Genomic DNA, 14635 nt, shown 5'->3' with positions numbered 1-14635 from the left:
ATCATGAAAAAAGATAAAAACAGTTTAAAAATTCTTATTGTTGGGTTTAATTAATCATTTCACTTTTGTCAGGTCGATCATTGAGCCTGCCCCTGCACACATATCAGATACATATCTGAGGTACATAGAGATGAGATCCCCCATGTCCTCCGCCGCTGCCCTTGACATTCTGAAGAGTAATGGGGACACGACTTTCAGTGTTTATTGTCCTTGCCACTGGAACAGCCTGTCAGTTTATCCATCCAGTTTGACACTTGTCCTATTTATATTGTTTTTCCACCATTTGTACTCTTTAATTCTTACATGCAATTGCCTCATTCCCACTACACAGTATGAAGTTGAAATAACCACCATAGTCAAAGAATACATTTTAAAATCATTTTATTTTAAAGAAGCTTGTCATTTGATATAACTTAAAATAAAAATGTTGTACAAAAATGTAAAAGAAAAAAAACTTGTACATCAGAAAAACATTTGACTTAAAAGACTTCGTAAAAGAGTAGTAAAACATCTTGAGGTATGAGAAAACTAAATCAGCAATTGCAACAACAAAATAACATGGAAGAAAACATATGGGAGGACTTTAAAATGGCAAAACACATCAAGCACCTAGACATAGGTTAGATTTAGTCCTCATTCATTCTCATTAAGGCAGATCTCATTCTTTGCATTGTTAACTAGCCCTGAGATTATATTTGACCTTAAATAAAAGATGGCTGCATTTATATACATTTTTTTAAAATCACTATATTAGCTGTGAATAATAAAAGTTAAAATTTAAATTCTGGGCTATTGAATATACACAGGCAAACCATATGCAATGGGCGCAGCACCAATTATATGTTTTAAATGTGTGGCATTACGTGATTGGGCTAAATGCTGAAGAAGGGAGGAACCAGACCCAGAAGAGAGCCAGGACTGGAGCAGAGCCGACGTGAAACGGTCTAAATCACGATCTGTCACATCCCACAGGTTACCGAGCACTAACGGGCTGGTGAAGAGACAAAAGCAACATTTAATAATAAAGCAAATCATAAGGAACTACACAAAATATTTGTATACATGGATGTATAACATTACCATCCTGCGGTCAGGTAGCTGAGGATGATCCCTGTTCCCTCCTGATGGCCAAGAACACTGAGAGCAGCACTACTGCAGCCAAACAGAAGAGCTACTGTCCGCACAGGCCCTTTCAAAACCCTCTGAGCATCCAGAAAACGGGCACCTGCTCCATGTCCTATGTAACTATAGAGAGGTACACAAACATGCTGTCAAGCACATGTCATCTCATCTTTATATTTCATCATCCATTCTTTAATAAATAACAGTAACTCTTTTCAGTTTCACTTACATGTAGAGGTCTTTGGTGGTCACAGCCTCATGTAGTTTATCTGGATCAGGAGCAGTTCCACAAACCCCCTGCCACACCCGCTCACTGGCCAATCACAGACAGAGATGCCAGATTGGAAATGGGACCAGTTACACAACTGTGGCTTGTCAGGCTGTTTATGCATATTTTGTGAACTTACCCAGTAAACCATTCTTTAAAGCGATTCTCAGTGTCAGGTAGGTTTCCATCTGGGTTTAGCACATAGTAAACTTTCTTAGGGTTCACACCACAGGACAGAACACAACTTGAATCCATCTGAGAAAAGACAAGCAGAATTCTTATTAGAGAAACAGTTCACCCTAAAAATGAAGAAAGTCAACCATAAAGGTTCAGAATGTCACAAGTGAATAAACTATGACAAAATACAATTTATTTTCCTTTCAATGGAACTTAATTATAGTTCTGTTGAGCTATAGGCTGTTGAGCTTTTTTAGGATAATGGAACAGGAAGTTAAAAAATGCTAACTTGTTTCCGGGTTTTAGCACTCATTCCTTAGCACTGTTTATAAATAGACCAAAATTGTTACTTGATATAAATATTGACTTCTGCCATAGCTCACAAATTTTAATTGAGTTTCGACATCAAAAATCATTGGTTCTTATCAATAGAAAAGAACAGCCAAGACATTCTGCCAAATAACTCCTTTGTGTTCCATGGAAGTAATATAGATTAAAAAATGGGTGATGGGTGAACTAATTTTAAGCTAAAGCTTTACTATGTGTATTAAATACTGTGCATGTTTTGCTTGCAATAAGTAGCATATACCTCTTTCAGATGACTGTGTCCGAGTACTGCATGTAATGAGGGCATACGAGTGACGGAACAAGACTTCAGACAAGCAATGTTCTCCCATGGTAACCTTTGCAAGTACTGTAGAAACAAAAAACTTCTTATAAGATCAAAACATGCAAATGCAATCAGCTCAAAACAATTTCAAGTTGTCTAGAAAATAGTCATTTTTGTATTATTTCACACGAGTGGATATTATTAGTGTACCTTGTCTAAGATCAGAACTGTATGTCCCTGTGGTTCCTCCCTTCCTTTCAGTTTAGTCACACCGCACTGCAGAAGCCTCAGGAAGTCTTTGTCCTGCTGACCCATTCCTTCTACAAGACACTGCAGGTCTGGCAAGGACAGGAGTGGAGATGCTGAGAGAACCACCTTCAGGGAGAAAGAAGAAATGAGAAAGTACTACAGGTGGGAACATGTGATAATCAAACTAATGCAGGTGCAAATAGAGGCCACATACCCTGAGAATGTCCTGTGTGATCTTTGTTCCTTTCAGTGCCTTTTGGAAGCACTTCAACTGAACTTCAAGCTCAGGGTCAGAGGTTAAAGGCAGGAGTAGAGTTCGCCACACCCCTAAAGCCTCTTCCATCTCCTCAAGCATTTTCTGATGGACAGAGAAAGAACTTACATTCAGTATATCCAACATCCTCCCTTTCATATGAATCATTTTCTAACTGTCAAAGATCTTTGTGTCTCACCTCCACACGGACATCCAATGACTTCCTTCCTTCCCACCACTGTGATTTCTCAGCCACCATGCTCACTTCTTTTTGCCCCTTCAAGACTCCATCCATTTCTTGCAGAAGCATGGCAACAGAGCGCTAAATAAAGGTCAAATATGAACCAGATTTGTGCAAACATCTCCCCATTTCCTTCTCATTGTGAAAAGATGATTTTAAAGTTTTAAAACTCTTAGCTGTACTGCATTAGGTAATATACAGAAGTACTAAGAACATCAGCACACAATCTGTACCTCTCTGTTTGCAGTAGGGATTCGAACAGTGATTGGGGTAGAGCCACGCTCCAGTCGAGTCAGAAGAATAGTGCTGCCAATTTCATCAGGATACACCCCCGCGAGTGACAGCATGCACACTGTTATTCCTAAAGCAAATATGCATCACATTTATATCATTCTGTATGATTCTCATAATACATACCAACAGGGGTCAAAATTACATAACATTTTCTTACCACCATGAAACTATTTTTCATATTTCATTAAAATGTTTTGTTGTCCCTATGACAAAGCCATTACCCTTGCATACTTGCAGCAAACAGTGACTCATTAGGTCACTTTCAGAAACATAGACAATTCCCAATTCTAATAATTTGGGTTAGAGTATTACAGAGAGCTTTGTGGCCATCTTGCTTAAAGGGATAGCCCACCCAAAAATGAAACCTGTCATTATTTACTCCCCCTTCATGTCATTCCAAACCTGCATGACTGACTTTCTTTTGCACAACACAACAGATGATATTTTGAAGAATGTTGATAACCAAACAGTTTCGGTTCCCATTGATTTCCATTCTATTGATAAAAGACTATAATGGGAGTCAATGGAATGGTTTTTGGTTTTCACTATTCTTCCAAATATCTTCCTTTGTGTTCTTTTGGGAGGACTATCACTTTCATTTTCAGATGAAATTATTACCTGCTGGCAGATCTTTCATCTGCTGTGTGAACTGATGACAGTGTGTCTGTGGGAATTGTGTTGGGTGTGATGAGGCGAAGGAAAAGATCTGCTCAAGCGCAGAGAGTTTCTGAGACTGTGTCACCCCAGACGTTTCCTCCAGACTCAGAGCGCCAAGACCATCTGCTACATCATTACAAGATTTCTTCAGCTTCCTACAGAGACAGGAAGAAGAGGTTCTGTTCCTCGTCCAAATAGTTTAGAATACAGGCTATCACTTTTTTTCTGCCGAAATGTTTGCATTTCATACTAACTGACATACCTGAACTGACTAACCACATGACGGGTCATATGGTGGCGAGTGGAAACACCCAGCGACTGTGCATGCAGCATTGCTGTGGTGATGGGATCGGTCTGGCCGAGTGACTGAGCGAGAAGTGAGCAGACGTGGGGATAAAGAGAGGGAGGTGGGAAGTTGTGGAGAAGAAGCCAAGAGGAACGCAGGTACGACTGGACCGCCTCTATGGACAGGTCAGCTAAATATGAAATAAATACACTGATGGTTATAAGACATTCAACAATTTTATCAATGACGGCAAAGTCAAAATAACAATATAAAAACAAACATAACTAGGATCCTGTAAGGATCCTGTTTTTTTAGTTTTTTTTATAAGTATCATACTCACCAAGGCTGCATTATCAAAAAATCAATAATATTGAATTTAAATATTAATATTTACTTTAAATGTATTTATTATTATTTAAAATTGCATTTCTATTTTCATATCTTTTAAAATATTTCTTCACTGTCACATTAAAATACTTCTTTAAAACAAAACAACATGACTGACAAAACTTTTGAATGGTAGTGCACATGCCACACGGTATTACCTAGCGGTGTAGATCCATGTGGTAGGGTTGTGTGAGATCCAGAGCCATTTTGTCCAGTTCTTCTGAGCTCACTGAAACACTCTCGCCCAACATCTGCAGCCAGATCTCTCCTCAAGACCTCACAATCAGCATCTGGGCTGCCTGGAACCACACACAACATGAATTTTGTCCAACAAGAATTAATCAAATAAGCAATAAAATTACATCAGTTTTGTACTGCATACACACACACACACCTGTGTCATTTATCTCTGTGTCAGACCCTCTGAGCTCCTCCAGGCTGACATCCAAAAGAACCTCATCTTCATTCTCTTTAATCATCCTCATCCTCTCTGGCTCTTCTGTGACCTCTGAACTTTGACTCTTTTTTGATCGTCCTCTGCGCGTGCGTGTCTGGGAAGATAAGCCAGTTTCTTCCTCAGAAGAGAAGCAGCTGGTAGAGGCGAGAGCTGTGCTTTTCTTAGTGGTCCGTGACCGTCTGGGAGGTTCTGGTTCTACAGTGGGGTTCACAACTTTGGCGTCACTAGGGATGGTGTTCAGTGCTGGTTTCAGGGTGCGAGATGTTTTGGAGTTGCAGGCGTTTCGCTTTTTCGACTTTTCCACTACAGCAGGAGGTGCGGCTTCAGCGTCACTTTCATCACTGAACTCGACCTAAAACAGAACAGATGTATTTAATTAACAGACGATTTATGATTCGAAAATGTCTTACCATCATCTTAAAAAGTCTGAAACCAATCAATGGGCCAAACCTTAAAGCGAGAACGCTTGGATCGTTTAGGCGCAGCTGGCACGACCACAGGTTTCTCTTCTGCAGGAGAGGAATCTTTGTAAACCTCGAAACATCCCTTTGGAGCAACTTTTGACTTCGTAATCCCACATTGGCTGGCAGATGCGTGTAATGAGGGGGTGAAGTTGACAGAAATGTCAGGCACCTCATTAGTGAAGTCAAATGCTCTTAAGTCACCAACACCAGTGCTTGTTGAGACAGATTTTGACCGGGATGTCCTTGTTGCTTTGGGCGTTTTGAAAATCATGGAGGATTTTGTGATGGTAATTTTCGGCACCGAGTCTTTAGCTTTCTTTGAAACTACAGAGGTCTCTTTGGTTTTCCTGCTTTCATGGTCTGCAGATCCACTCTTAATGTCAGGGTTTCGTTTAACACCTTCTGGAGGAGTTATTTCAGAAACAGGGCTCTTGGATCGATGCTTTGATTCAGTTTTAAGTTTTAATTGTGGTTTACTTTTAGGGGGATTCCAGCCCCATGCAGAAGAAAAGAGTTCTTCAGGTGTACACCCTTTCTTCATGGCCAATGCCAAGCAGCAGGCCACAGCTTTAGCCCCCAGCAGAGCAGCTCTGATGGGCCCAAGCTCTGGTTTCAGTGCCCCTTTGTGTGTCACTGCCTTCAATCCTGCCTCTATTTCCTCCCACAGGACTGTAGCTTTCCCTTTGTCTCCTGTTCTGAGAAGCTGAAGCACAGCACCCAAATGCACTTTGCCCTGTTCCACCTGGAGAAGACACAGTCCAGCTGACTTTTTAGAGCACACAAGAGCTGCCAAACTGCTTTGGAGCTTAGCTTTGACACTACAGCAGCGTTTACTGGCAGATTGGCGTAGTCGGCTTGAGTTTTCGGGGTCTGTCTGGAGCTCTGCCTGTAATAGTGCCCAGTGGATACTGACTCGAGCCACACTAAGCTCACTGCAGCAGGGACAGGAGCAGGTCACTGCGTGGGTCAGGCAGGAAAGCCCATGCTGACGTTTGGGCTTCAGAGGGGGAGATGCTCCTTGGCTTCCTAATCTAGACATGGGTTCCAAAGGCTCCTTGAGAAGGGCACGAGAGCTAAGGATCCCACTCAGATCATCATCTTCCTCAAGGGTGTGACCAGAGGAAGAAGGGGCAGCTGGGCGACCTTTGCGAGGTTTTATTTTCACCTCAGACTTCTGATGTCGGCCGTGGCCAAAATCTACATGCAAGCGAGATGAGACAATATATGCTTATAAAAATAAATACTTAATTTCTGTAAATCTAGTTTGTGTTAAGCAGCAGTGAAATAAATACATTTTAAAAAACTAAAATAAATAAAACAAAACCTTTTCTCCTAAATACCTTTTTCTCACAAATAACGACTAGAGAGGGATCAAGGTCTTGATTTGGTAATCAATATTACATATTTACCTGTACAGAGATCAAGTAAGTTTCTAACTTGCTCCAGGTCCAAACTACTAGCTTCAGTTGCGCCCTTCATCAACTCCAGTTCTGCTTTCAACACCAACAGCTCAGCACAGCTACAAAACAAAATATGCTATTACAAATCCACAAGAAATTTGTCTGGCATCCCAGGAGCATATTCAAGCCTACTTCAAGCTTCAGAGAAAAAGCATTGGTTTGTCATGTCACCCCTTAATGCAGAGGTCTTCAATCCTGCTCCTGGAGGGCCACTGTCCTGCAGAGTTTAGTTCCAACCTGCTTCAGCACACCCGCCTTTGAATATTCAAGCGATTCTGAAGAGCTTGATGAGCTGATTCAGGTGTGTTTGATTAGGGTTGGAACTAAACTTTGCAGGACAGTGGCCCTCCAGGAGCAGGATTGAAGACCTCTGCCTAAATGTCAGAAATACACATTTGGACCTGAACTGTCACACACATTCTGAACTCTCACACTCAAAGAAATGGAGCATCCACTCACTGGCTGAGTGTCTGCAGTTTGGTGGCCAGTTTGAGAGCCTCTATACATTGAGCTTTAGCTTCATGAATGGCTCCACTGCTGCTCCTCACAATCACCATTCTCTCGGAGCACACCAGCACCTCACTCAGCAACAGCCATTTAAAAACAACACTGTCTCCTACAGTGAGAAAACACAGCAAGTTGAAAATGACAAATAAAGAATTCCTTAGCCAAACCTGCTACCGCTTGTTGTACCTTGGTCTACAAAGCGAGAGTCTGTGTTTGGTCCAGGGGCTCCATAAAATCCATTGCCCAGCAACATCATCACCAGGCTGCACAATAGCTTCAACCCTTCATACTGAGCCGTGTCTGGAGTCTTCAGACCTACAACACAATTCACAACATTAATCACAGTATATAGGTAATTGTGATGTCACTAATTTTCTGTCCAGAACTATTAAGTTATTAAAAAATAAATTAACTACCATTCAAAAGTTTGGGGTCACTAAGATTTTTTTTCACTTAATACTTTTATTCAGCATTATAAAAACAATATTATATTACCATTTAAAATAAATTATGAATTTTTATTCATCAAAGAATCCTGAAAAAAATGTAAATCAGCATATTATAATGGTTTTTGAAGGATCGTGTGACTCTAAAGACTGAAGTAATGGCTGCTGAAAATTCCGCTTTGCCATCACAGCAATAAATGACATTTTAAGACATATGAAAATAGAAAACAGTTATTTGAAATTGTTATAGTACTTTGTAATATTACTGTTTTTACTGTATTTTTTTAAACAAATAAATGAGCCAAAAAATATTGACCCCAAACAAACAGTCCACCATATTTTGAACTTCCGATTTGTAATGCTCTACATCAGGGTTCACCAATCTCGGTCCTGGAGGGCCGCTGTCCTGCAGAGTTTAGCTCCAACCAGCTCCAACACACCTGTTTGAAAGTTTCTAGTATGCCTAGTGAGACTTGATTAGCTGGTTCAGGTGTGTTTAATTGGGGTTGGAGCTAAACTCTGCAGGACAGCGGCCCTCCAGGACCGAGATTGGTGAACCCTGCTCTACATCATGAATTCTATATTATCGAAGCAAATTTTTTTCTTCTAGCTCTAATGAAAGTTCACACAAGACGAATGTCTTCAACTGTACATTTATGTGAACTTATACATGGGATATAACTCCTAAATGTGGTACCTAAATGTGTAATGTGTGTATTGGATGAGAGCTGACCATGCTGTATGATGCTCTGACGTAGCTGTGAGTCCAAAGCCTGTGTGTCCAGACTCAAGTATTCACTGGCTGTCTGCAGTGCTCGTGCCCTGAGCAGGTACCAGCTCTTAGAATGATGCTGAGCGGACTCCTTTATCACCTCCATCAGGCAGCACACACCATGCTCCACCTGAAAAAGAGAGCAGGGACAAATCAGTGGTTTTGTCAGTATGTATATAATTACAATGGACTGTTCCCAGGAGTTTAGTACTGGATAAAATTGACTCACTGGTCCACAAACAATTATATGAACGAGTATTACCTGTCCTAAAGCGTAGTCTATCTGTGCTTTTTGCAGCATAGCAAGCATGGATATAACAGATGTGCCTTCGGAGCTCGGGACAAAAGTCAAACTCTGTTCTGCTTTTTGCAATTCCACCTGAAACATACAGACAATGTTCTGGTGTAAATAACTTGTTAGAGTTTAATATAATATAAGGCTATTAATTGTCAACAGAAAAGTTTGTCCTGGTTAAAATTAATTCACCTGTGCAAGCTGAGGGGAGCCCAGATACAGCAGGACCCTGGTAGAGTGGCAAAAGGCATTCGCACTATTCTGGGCATCGCCGAGGCTATGGAAAAGGGCCGCAGCGAGCTGATATGCCTCCAGAGCTTGCAGGTGCTAACAGAGACATATTTATTATTCAGCATAAATACAAACATCAAATACTTCTCCTCTCTTGGTAATGAGTTTGAGGAGACTTATGTTACATAGAACACAGTGAGTGATGTGGGTGTGTAGTCTTACTTTGCCAATAAGTGTGTAGAGGGCAGCCATCAGTGTCATGGAATAAGCAGTCAGTTTAGGGTCTCTAACTGCAGGCACAGACCCCTTGAGTAGACTCCGCCATAGAGACAAACATCTATCCAAAGGCTCACTTAACTCTGACACACACATGAATCAACAGTATTAGTAGATTATCCTAAAAACAAGTGCTTCTCAAACCTGTTCTGGAATTTTTTAATGCCATATGCAAGTATGTATTTGCTGTGATTGAGTGTGTGGCTTACTGCTTTGAGCCAGTAGATTGAAGCGTAGTCCATCATAGACTAACTGGCTCTCTTGTGATTTCTGTTTATCCTCATACTCTAGATCATTAGTGGGAACAGGATCCATATTCAGCTCTGTTTTATTCTCCTCCTGCACTGCACGCAATCGCTTCTCTGTGTCCACAGCCTGTTATACACATAAAGGAAAGTAAAATGAAGCACAGGTGTATAATATTTTAGGAAGGTACCCTGCCGTTCAAAAGTTTGTAAGATTTTGAACACTTAAAGAATATGAAATGTATTCCTGTGTGATGTAAATCTGAATTTTCAGCAACAACTATAATTTTATAGTATTATAAACGCTGAAAACAGTTGCACTGCTTAATAATTTAGTGGAAAGTGTAATACAATTTTTCAAACATTATTTGATGAATATAAAGTTCAAAAGAACTTGAAATAGTAATATTTTGTAACATTATCCAATGTCTTTACTGTCCTTTCTGGTCAATTTCATGCATCATTGCTGAATAAAAATATACATTACTTTCAAACAAACAAAAAAATATTACCGACCCCTAACTTTTGAACAGCAGTGTACACTAACAACCAAAAGTTTGACCATATCTATTCATTTTTTATATTAGCATCATTTTCAAATTTTAGAACAAAAGTAAAGTATGTTGGGCACCAGTAGGTTACTTTTCCTTCACTATATGAAGTGACTTACGAACTAACTAACTAAATAAATAAATAAACAGATAGTTTATATATTTGTCTACAAAATTTTTTTCAGGCAGATCAGAATGTTAAAATCATGAAAAAACAGATCAGTCAAATGCCAACGTTTGTCTGGTAGTGTATAAGGCACTGACCTCCTGCAGGTTGGCCTCAAGAGTGCAGATGTAGAGCCACAGGGAGGCATGTGCCTTCTCATCCTTCAACCTATCAGCATTCTCTGCGGTTTCTGGCTCTGCCTCCAGCAATCGCAAAGCCTCATGGGTAAAGTCAACTGCTGAGCTGATTACCAAGAGCAAAAAAATTGTTTAAGTCCTCCATATTTTCAATCTTATATCTCTGATTCAAATGAGGCAAAAGCAAAAAAAAAAAATATATATATATATATAAAATGAATATTGTCCTGTGTTCATGGTCACCCACCAGTCAGTCTGTTGGCTGAAGTCCTGGTAGCACACAACCTGTGCCATCTCACACAGATAAGTAGCCCGTCTCAGTGTGTGTGGTGTTTCTTCATGGCAGATATCTAAGAGGTCACAGAGTGTGTTGTAGCGCTCCTGCGCTGTGTCTCCAGTCTGCTCTTTATACACACGCAACTCCTCCTCTAACAAACACATCAGAATTTCCTCATCCATTACCGCTTCTCCTAACCCATCCCTCAGAGTCCTGACAAAAAAAAATAAAAATAAAAAAATAAAAAAAAAATAAGAGAACGCTTTTCAGCACATTCACTCTTTAGTGTCAAACAACAGTACACCAAAACCTTTTCCGATTGGCTAAGTGCAGGTTACCTCAGGCGTGTGTCGTCCTCTCCTGCTCGGGCAGCATCACACTTAGTTTTGACCCACAGTGACACAGGTTCTGCCAGATGATCAAAAATCTGCATGCCCAAAACCCGAATCCAGCGCACTATCCAGTCTAGAGCTTGCTCCAACTGACCTCCACGCCGGCTACACTGCACCGTCAGCATGAAACAGCGATTTACCTGAAACATCCACACAATAAATCTACAGCCAAAATCTTATATCGTCATTTATACATGTGCATGCTTTAAACTGAATGTACAGCTTGAAAGAGTTATATATTATAACATATAGTTCAGACAATACAAATACAAGGTACTTCAAGGGCCACAATAAAAAAGACAAAATGTCACAGTTGTATATGTTGCTCCTTTTTATTCTCTTTAATCTCAACAAAAGCTAAAAAATGACCAGAGGAAGCTGCTGTTCTTACCCTATCCAGAGGAAGAGAGGGTGGGCAGTCCTTGCACAGCTCCTGACACACAATCACAGCCAAACCAAAGGCTCCCTCATACAGCTTCCTGTTAAACAGCTCATACACCACATTATTCACCGCACACACTAGAAAGAAAAACAAAAACAAATAAAAATAGAATTCAATTTATTTGCACACTTACACTACAGTTCAAACGTTTGGGGTCAGCAGAAAAAAATATTAAATTAATACAATTATTTTATTGAGTAATAAAATTGAGTAAAAAAGACTTTTACATTGTTGTTATAATAAGTTTCTATTTCAAATAAATGCTGTTCTCTTGAACTGTCTTATTCATCAAATAACCCTGAAAATAAAAGTTAAGCAGCATTTTTTTAACAGCAATTTTCAACGTTGATTAAAAGAAATAAAAAGTTTCTTGAGAGCTAAATCAGCATATTGATTTCCAAGAACATGTGACACTGTATGGCTGCTGACGTGCTTGAATTCAGGTATTCAAACATCCAATCAGATTTCAGCATGCAGACTTCAGGAAGATGCACCTGCTTTAAGTAGGAAGTTGTCGTTGTTGAGTATCCGCAGTTCACCAAGCATGCGTCCTGCAGTCGCCTGACAGTACAACAGCACCCTGTCCAGAGAATCGCCCGCTGACACCTTTGGACATAAATGTTAAATGAAGGATATTATTGTGATACATCTAGCCAAACACTTTATCATGGTTTAAAGTAGGTTTAGTATATTACCCGAGATGCGTGAAGACTATCGTATGTGCTAATATAGCCCTGGTAAAAGCTGAAGCAAAGGGAGTACTGCACCTGCTGCGAAAACGAGTCCTGGAACGAACAGAAGCTTTTAAAATTGATACATATTTGGAATGTGAATTGAGTACCAGTGAATTATACAATCGTACCTTTTGCTGTGCAAGCAGAAGTTCCTGATATTCTTCTAAAAAGGAAAAGCAAGCCAGCAATGTGGTTATATCCATCCCTTTACACTGACCAGCTTCCAACGCCCAAACCACTAGCTGACAAGCCTCTAATAGGGCATGAGACTCTGGGCCCGACATGGCACGGGGCAGCACCCTGAGTGCACGTGCACATTCGGTGAAAGCCTTACTACATTCACCTCCCGAGCTTAACGCACACTGCAGCTGCACTGCGCAATCTGCAAGGCTCAGAGCCGAACGCAAACCCACATTACCATCAACCCCCTCCAGTGCGCCATGCAACAGTCCAACAGCCTCAGCTGAAAACCGGCTCTTACATAGCAGTTTACACACTTTAAACACCACTTCACACCGCACAGCCAGCGAGGGACAGGTCAGAGCAGAGTCTTGTGGGCTGAAGAACAGTTCTCGTAATTCAGAGGTCAGAAAACTCACATCTTCGAGAGTAAAACACCCACACGACCGTTCATGCTCCACCACCGCTTCCTCTACAAACAGAGGAACTTTGGATGGGAAACAGGCCGAGCTGGACCCCTGTTCTAGGAGTTTGAAGGATAAAGCTTGTAGCTGACAGTGAAGTCTGTCCCGCGGAGAGAGGGTGGAACCACTCGTTTTGTTAGACAGGAGACTGTTCCACAGCACTGCAAAGCAATTCCGCACCAGAACATGGAAGTCATCCGTCTGTTGACAAAAAACGAAATATGACGTCTACAGAGAGCACCTTGAGATATGAATACTTTATTACAATCGAAAGAAATGTAACGGTTTCCAGGGCTTCCACACTTTTTGACCAATGAATGCCCACGATTTTTCCAGATTAATGTATAATAAAATATTTAAAAAATGAAAGGATACTCATTTTACTGAGCTTGCTATTTTTATGATTTTTTTTAAGACTCAAGCATACCGTACCTCTGCAGACAAACGCTTCAGTCTTCTATACATAAGTTGGCCCAATCGACAACCAGGGCCGTGAGCTCCAAGGCTACAGACTTTCTGTAGGATGTGGAAGACTATTTTCTCGAGATAAAATGGGTTGTTCTGCATTCCGGACTCTTCGAGCAATTCAAACCCTCGGATGGCCAGTTCCACCAACTCCACTATCTGCTCCTGATGGGCAGGGTCCAGATTCCCACTGCCCAGGCGCTGGTTGCAAGCCCGGATGATACGATCGCACATTGTGCGCCCATAAGGACCAAGCCCATCATCAACATGTTTCTGCAGCAAATGAAAAAAAAAAGAACAACTCCAGCAGTGTGCATCATATATGAAATAAACTTAGGTTCCCACTCACACATGTATATACAAAACAGTTTTTTTTTTTTACCTTAAGCTTGTCATGAAGAACTACAGTGTCCTTTACACAAGATAACTGTTGGACATACTCCTCTGTTTTCAGACACTTCATTGTCATCACTGTTGTGTCTGCAATGCGAAATAAACTTTTTAAGGACAACTATTTCAGATACTAAGATGATTAACTGGCATGGTAAACCAATATATGTTTTTTGTATACGTAGGCTATATATATAAACTTTAATACTATATATATGTGTGTGTGTGTGTGTGTGTGTGTGTATAACGTTACTACTTAACAGTATGTTTTATGATCATCTGCTATGCTTTCTTTCACACTTTGCCAATCATCTGCAAACTAGCATGTTAGCTAACGTTAGCTAACTCAACCCAGTGTGAATCCCTAACCCGTGTAAACAAATCAAATAACGTTAAACCTGTTAGCCTGTCACTTACCATGCTCGGTTAAACGGTCAAATGTGGAGGAATATCGACTCTATTTGAGTGTTAGGAAATGTGGCGATCATATGTATCTTCAATAAATATAAATGTACAATGTTTTGTTATTTCCAGTCGCCGTAATCAAGATGACAGCAGCGGAAAACAGAAAATAGCGCTGCTCGCGCACTTGTTTAAAATACCGCAAAGCTTATCGGGAAACTGCGGGCACGAAGTGGAGCTAAAGAACTATGGGTACTGTAGTTTTTAGAATTCTTACATAAAGTCTCTACTGATTTCCTTAATTAGTAGTAGTAACAATAAATGTAAGTATTGATCTT

At 40.5% G+C, this 14635-nt stretch overlaps 1 protein-coding gene across 1 annotated transcript; it reads right to left on the bottom strand.

Annotated features, from left to right (window-relative positions):
- Positions 1 to 365: 365 nt before the first annotated feature.
- Positions 366 to 14498, bottom strand: espl1 (extra spindle pole bodies like 1, separase). Its single transcript, XM_079884371.1, has 32 exons — positions 14313 to 14498; positions 13888 to 13985; positions 13473 to 13778; positions 12525 to 13241; positions 12358 to 12447; positions 12157 to 12268; positions 11612 to 11739; positions 11167 to 11360; positions 10799 to 11041; positions 10513 to 10657; positions 9662 to 9827; positions 9399 to 9535; positions 9138 to 9272; positions 8913 to 9029; positions 8612 to 8780; positions 7619 to 7747; positions 7385 to 7541; positions 6875 to 6984; positions 5452 to 6662; positions 4939 to 5353; positions 4703 to 4843; positions 4134 to 4347; positions 3833 to 4026; positions 3154 to 3281; positions 2879 to 3001; positions 2641 to 2784; positions 2388 to 2552; positions 2157 to 2261; positions 1530 to 1645; positions 1352 to 1435; positions 1081 to 1245; positions 366 to 991 (listed from the first exon to the last, which is right to left on the bottom strand). Exons 2-32 carry the CDS (start codon positions 13972 to 13974, stop codon positions 790 to 792), a joined length of 6549 nt encoding a protein of 2182 aa, XP_079740497.1. The 5' UTR covers positions 13975 to 13985; positions 14313 to 14498; the 3' UTR covers positions 366 to 789.
- Positions 14499 to 14635: the final 137 nt, after the last annotated feature.

This window comes from Squalius cephalus (assembly GCF_949319135.1).
Source record: "Squalius cephalus genome assembly, chromosome: 10".
Classification (NCBI taxonomy): Eukaryota; Metazoa; Chordata; class Actinopteri; order Cypriniformes; family Leuciscidae; genus Squalius; species Squalius cephalus.
Note: the sequence above shows the minus strand (reverse complement) of the source record. Positions and strands in the feature narration are given on the sequence as shown.

Coding starts and splice junctions, on each gene's coding strand:
- espl1 (XM_079884371.1), bottom strand. CDS start 13,974: ATGACAATGAAGTGTCTGAAAACAGAGGAGTATGTCCAACAGTTATCT. Junction 13,779..13,887: donor TTCTTCATGACAAGCTTAAG/GTAAAAAAAAAA, acceptor CATTTGCTGCAG/AAACATGTTGATGATGGGCT. Junction 9,828..10,512: donor TTGAGGCCAACCTGCAGGAG/GTCAGTGCCTTA, acceptor TGTGTATAACAG/GCTGTGGACACAGAGAAGCG.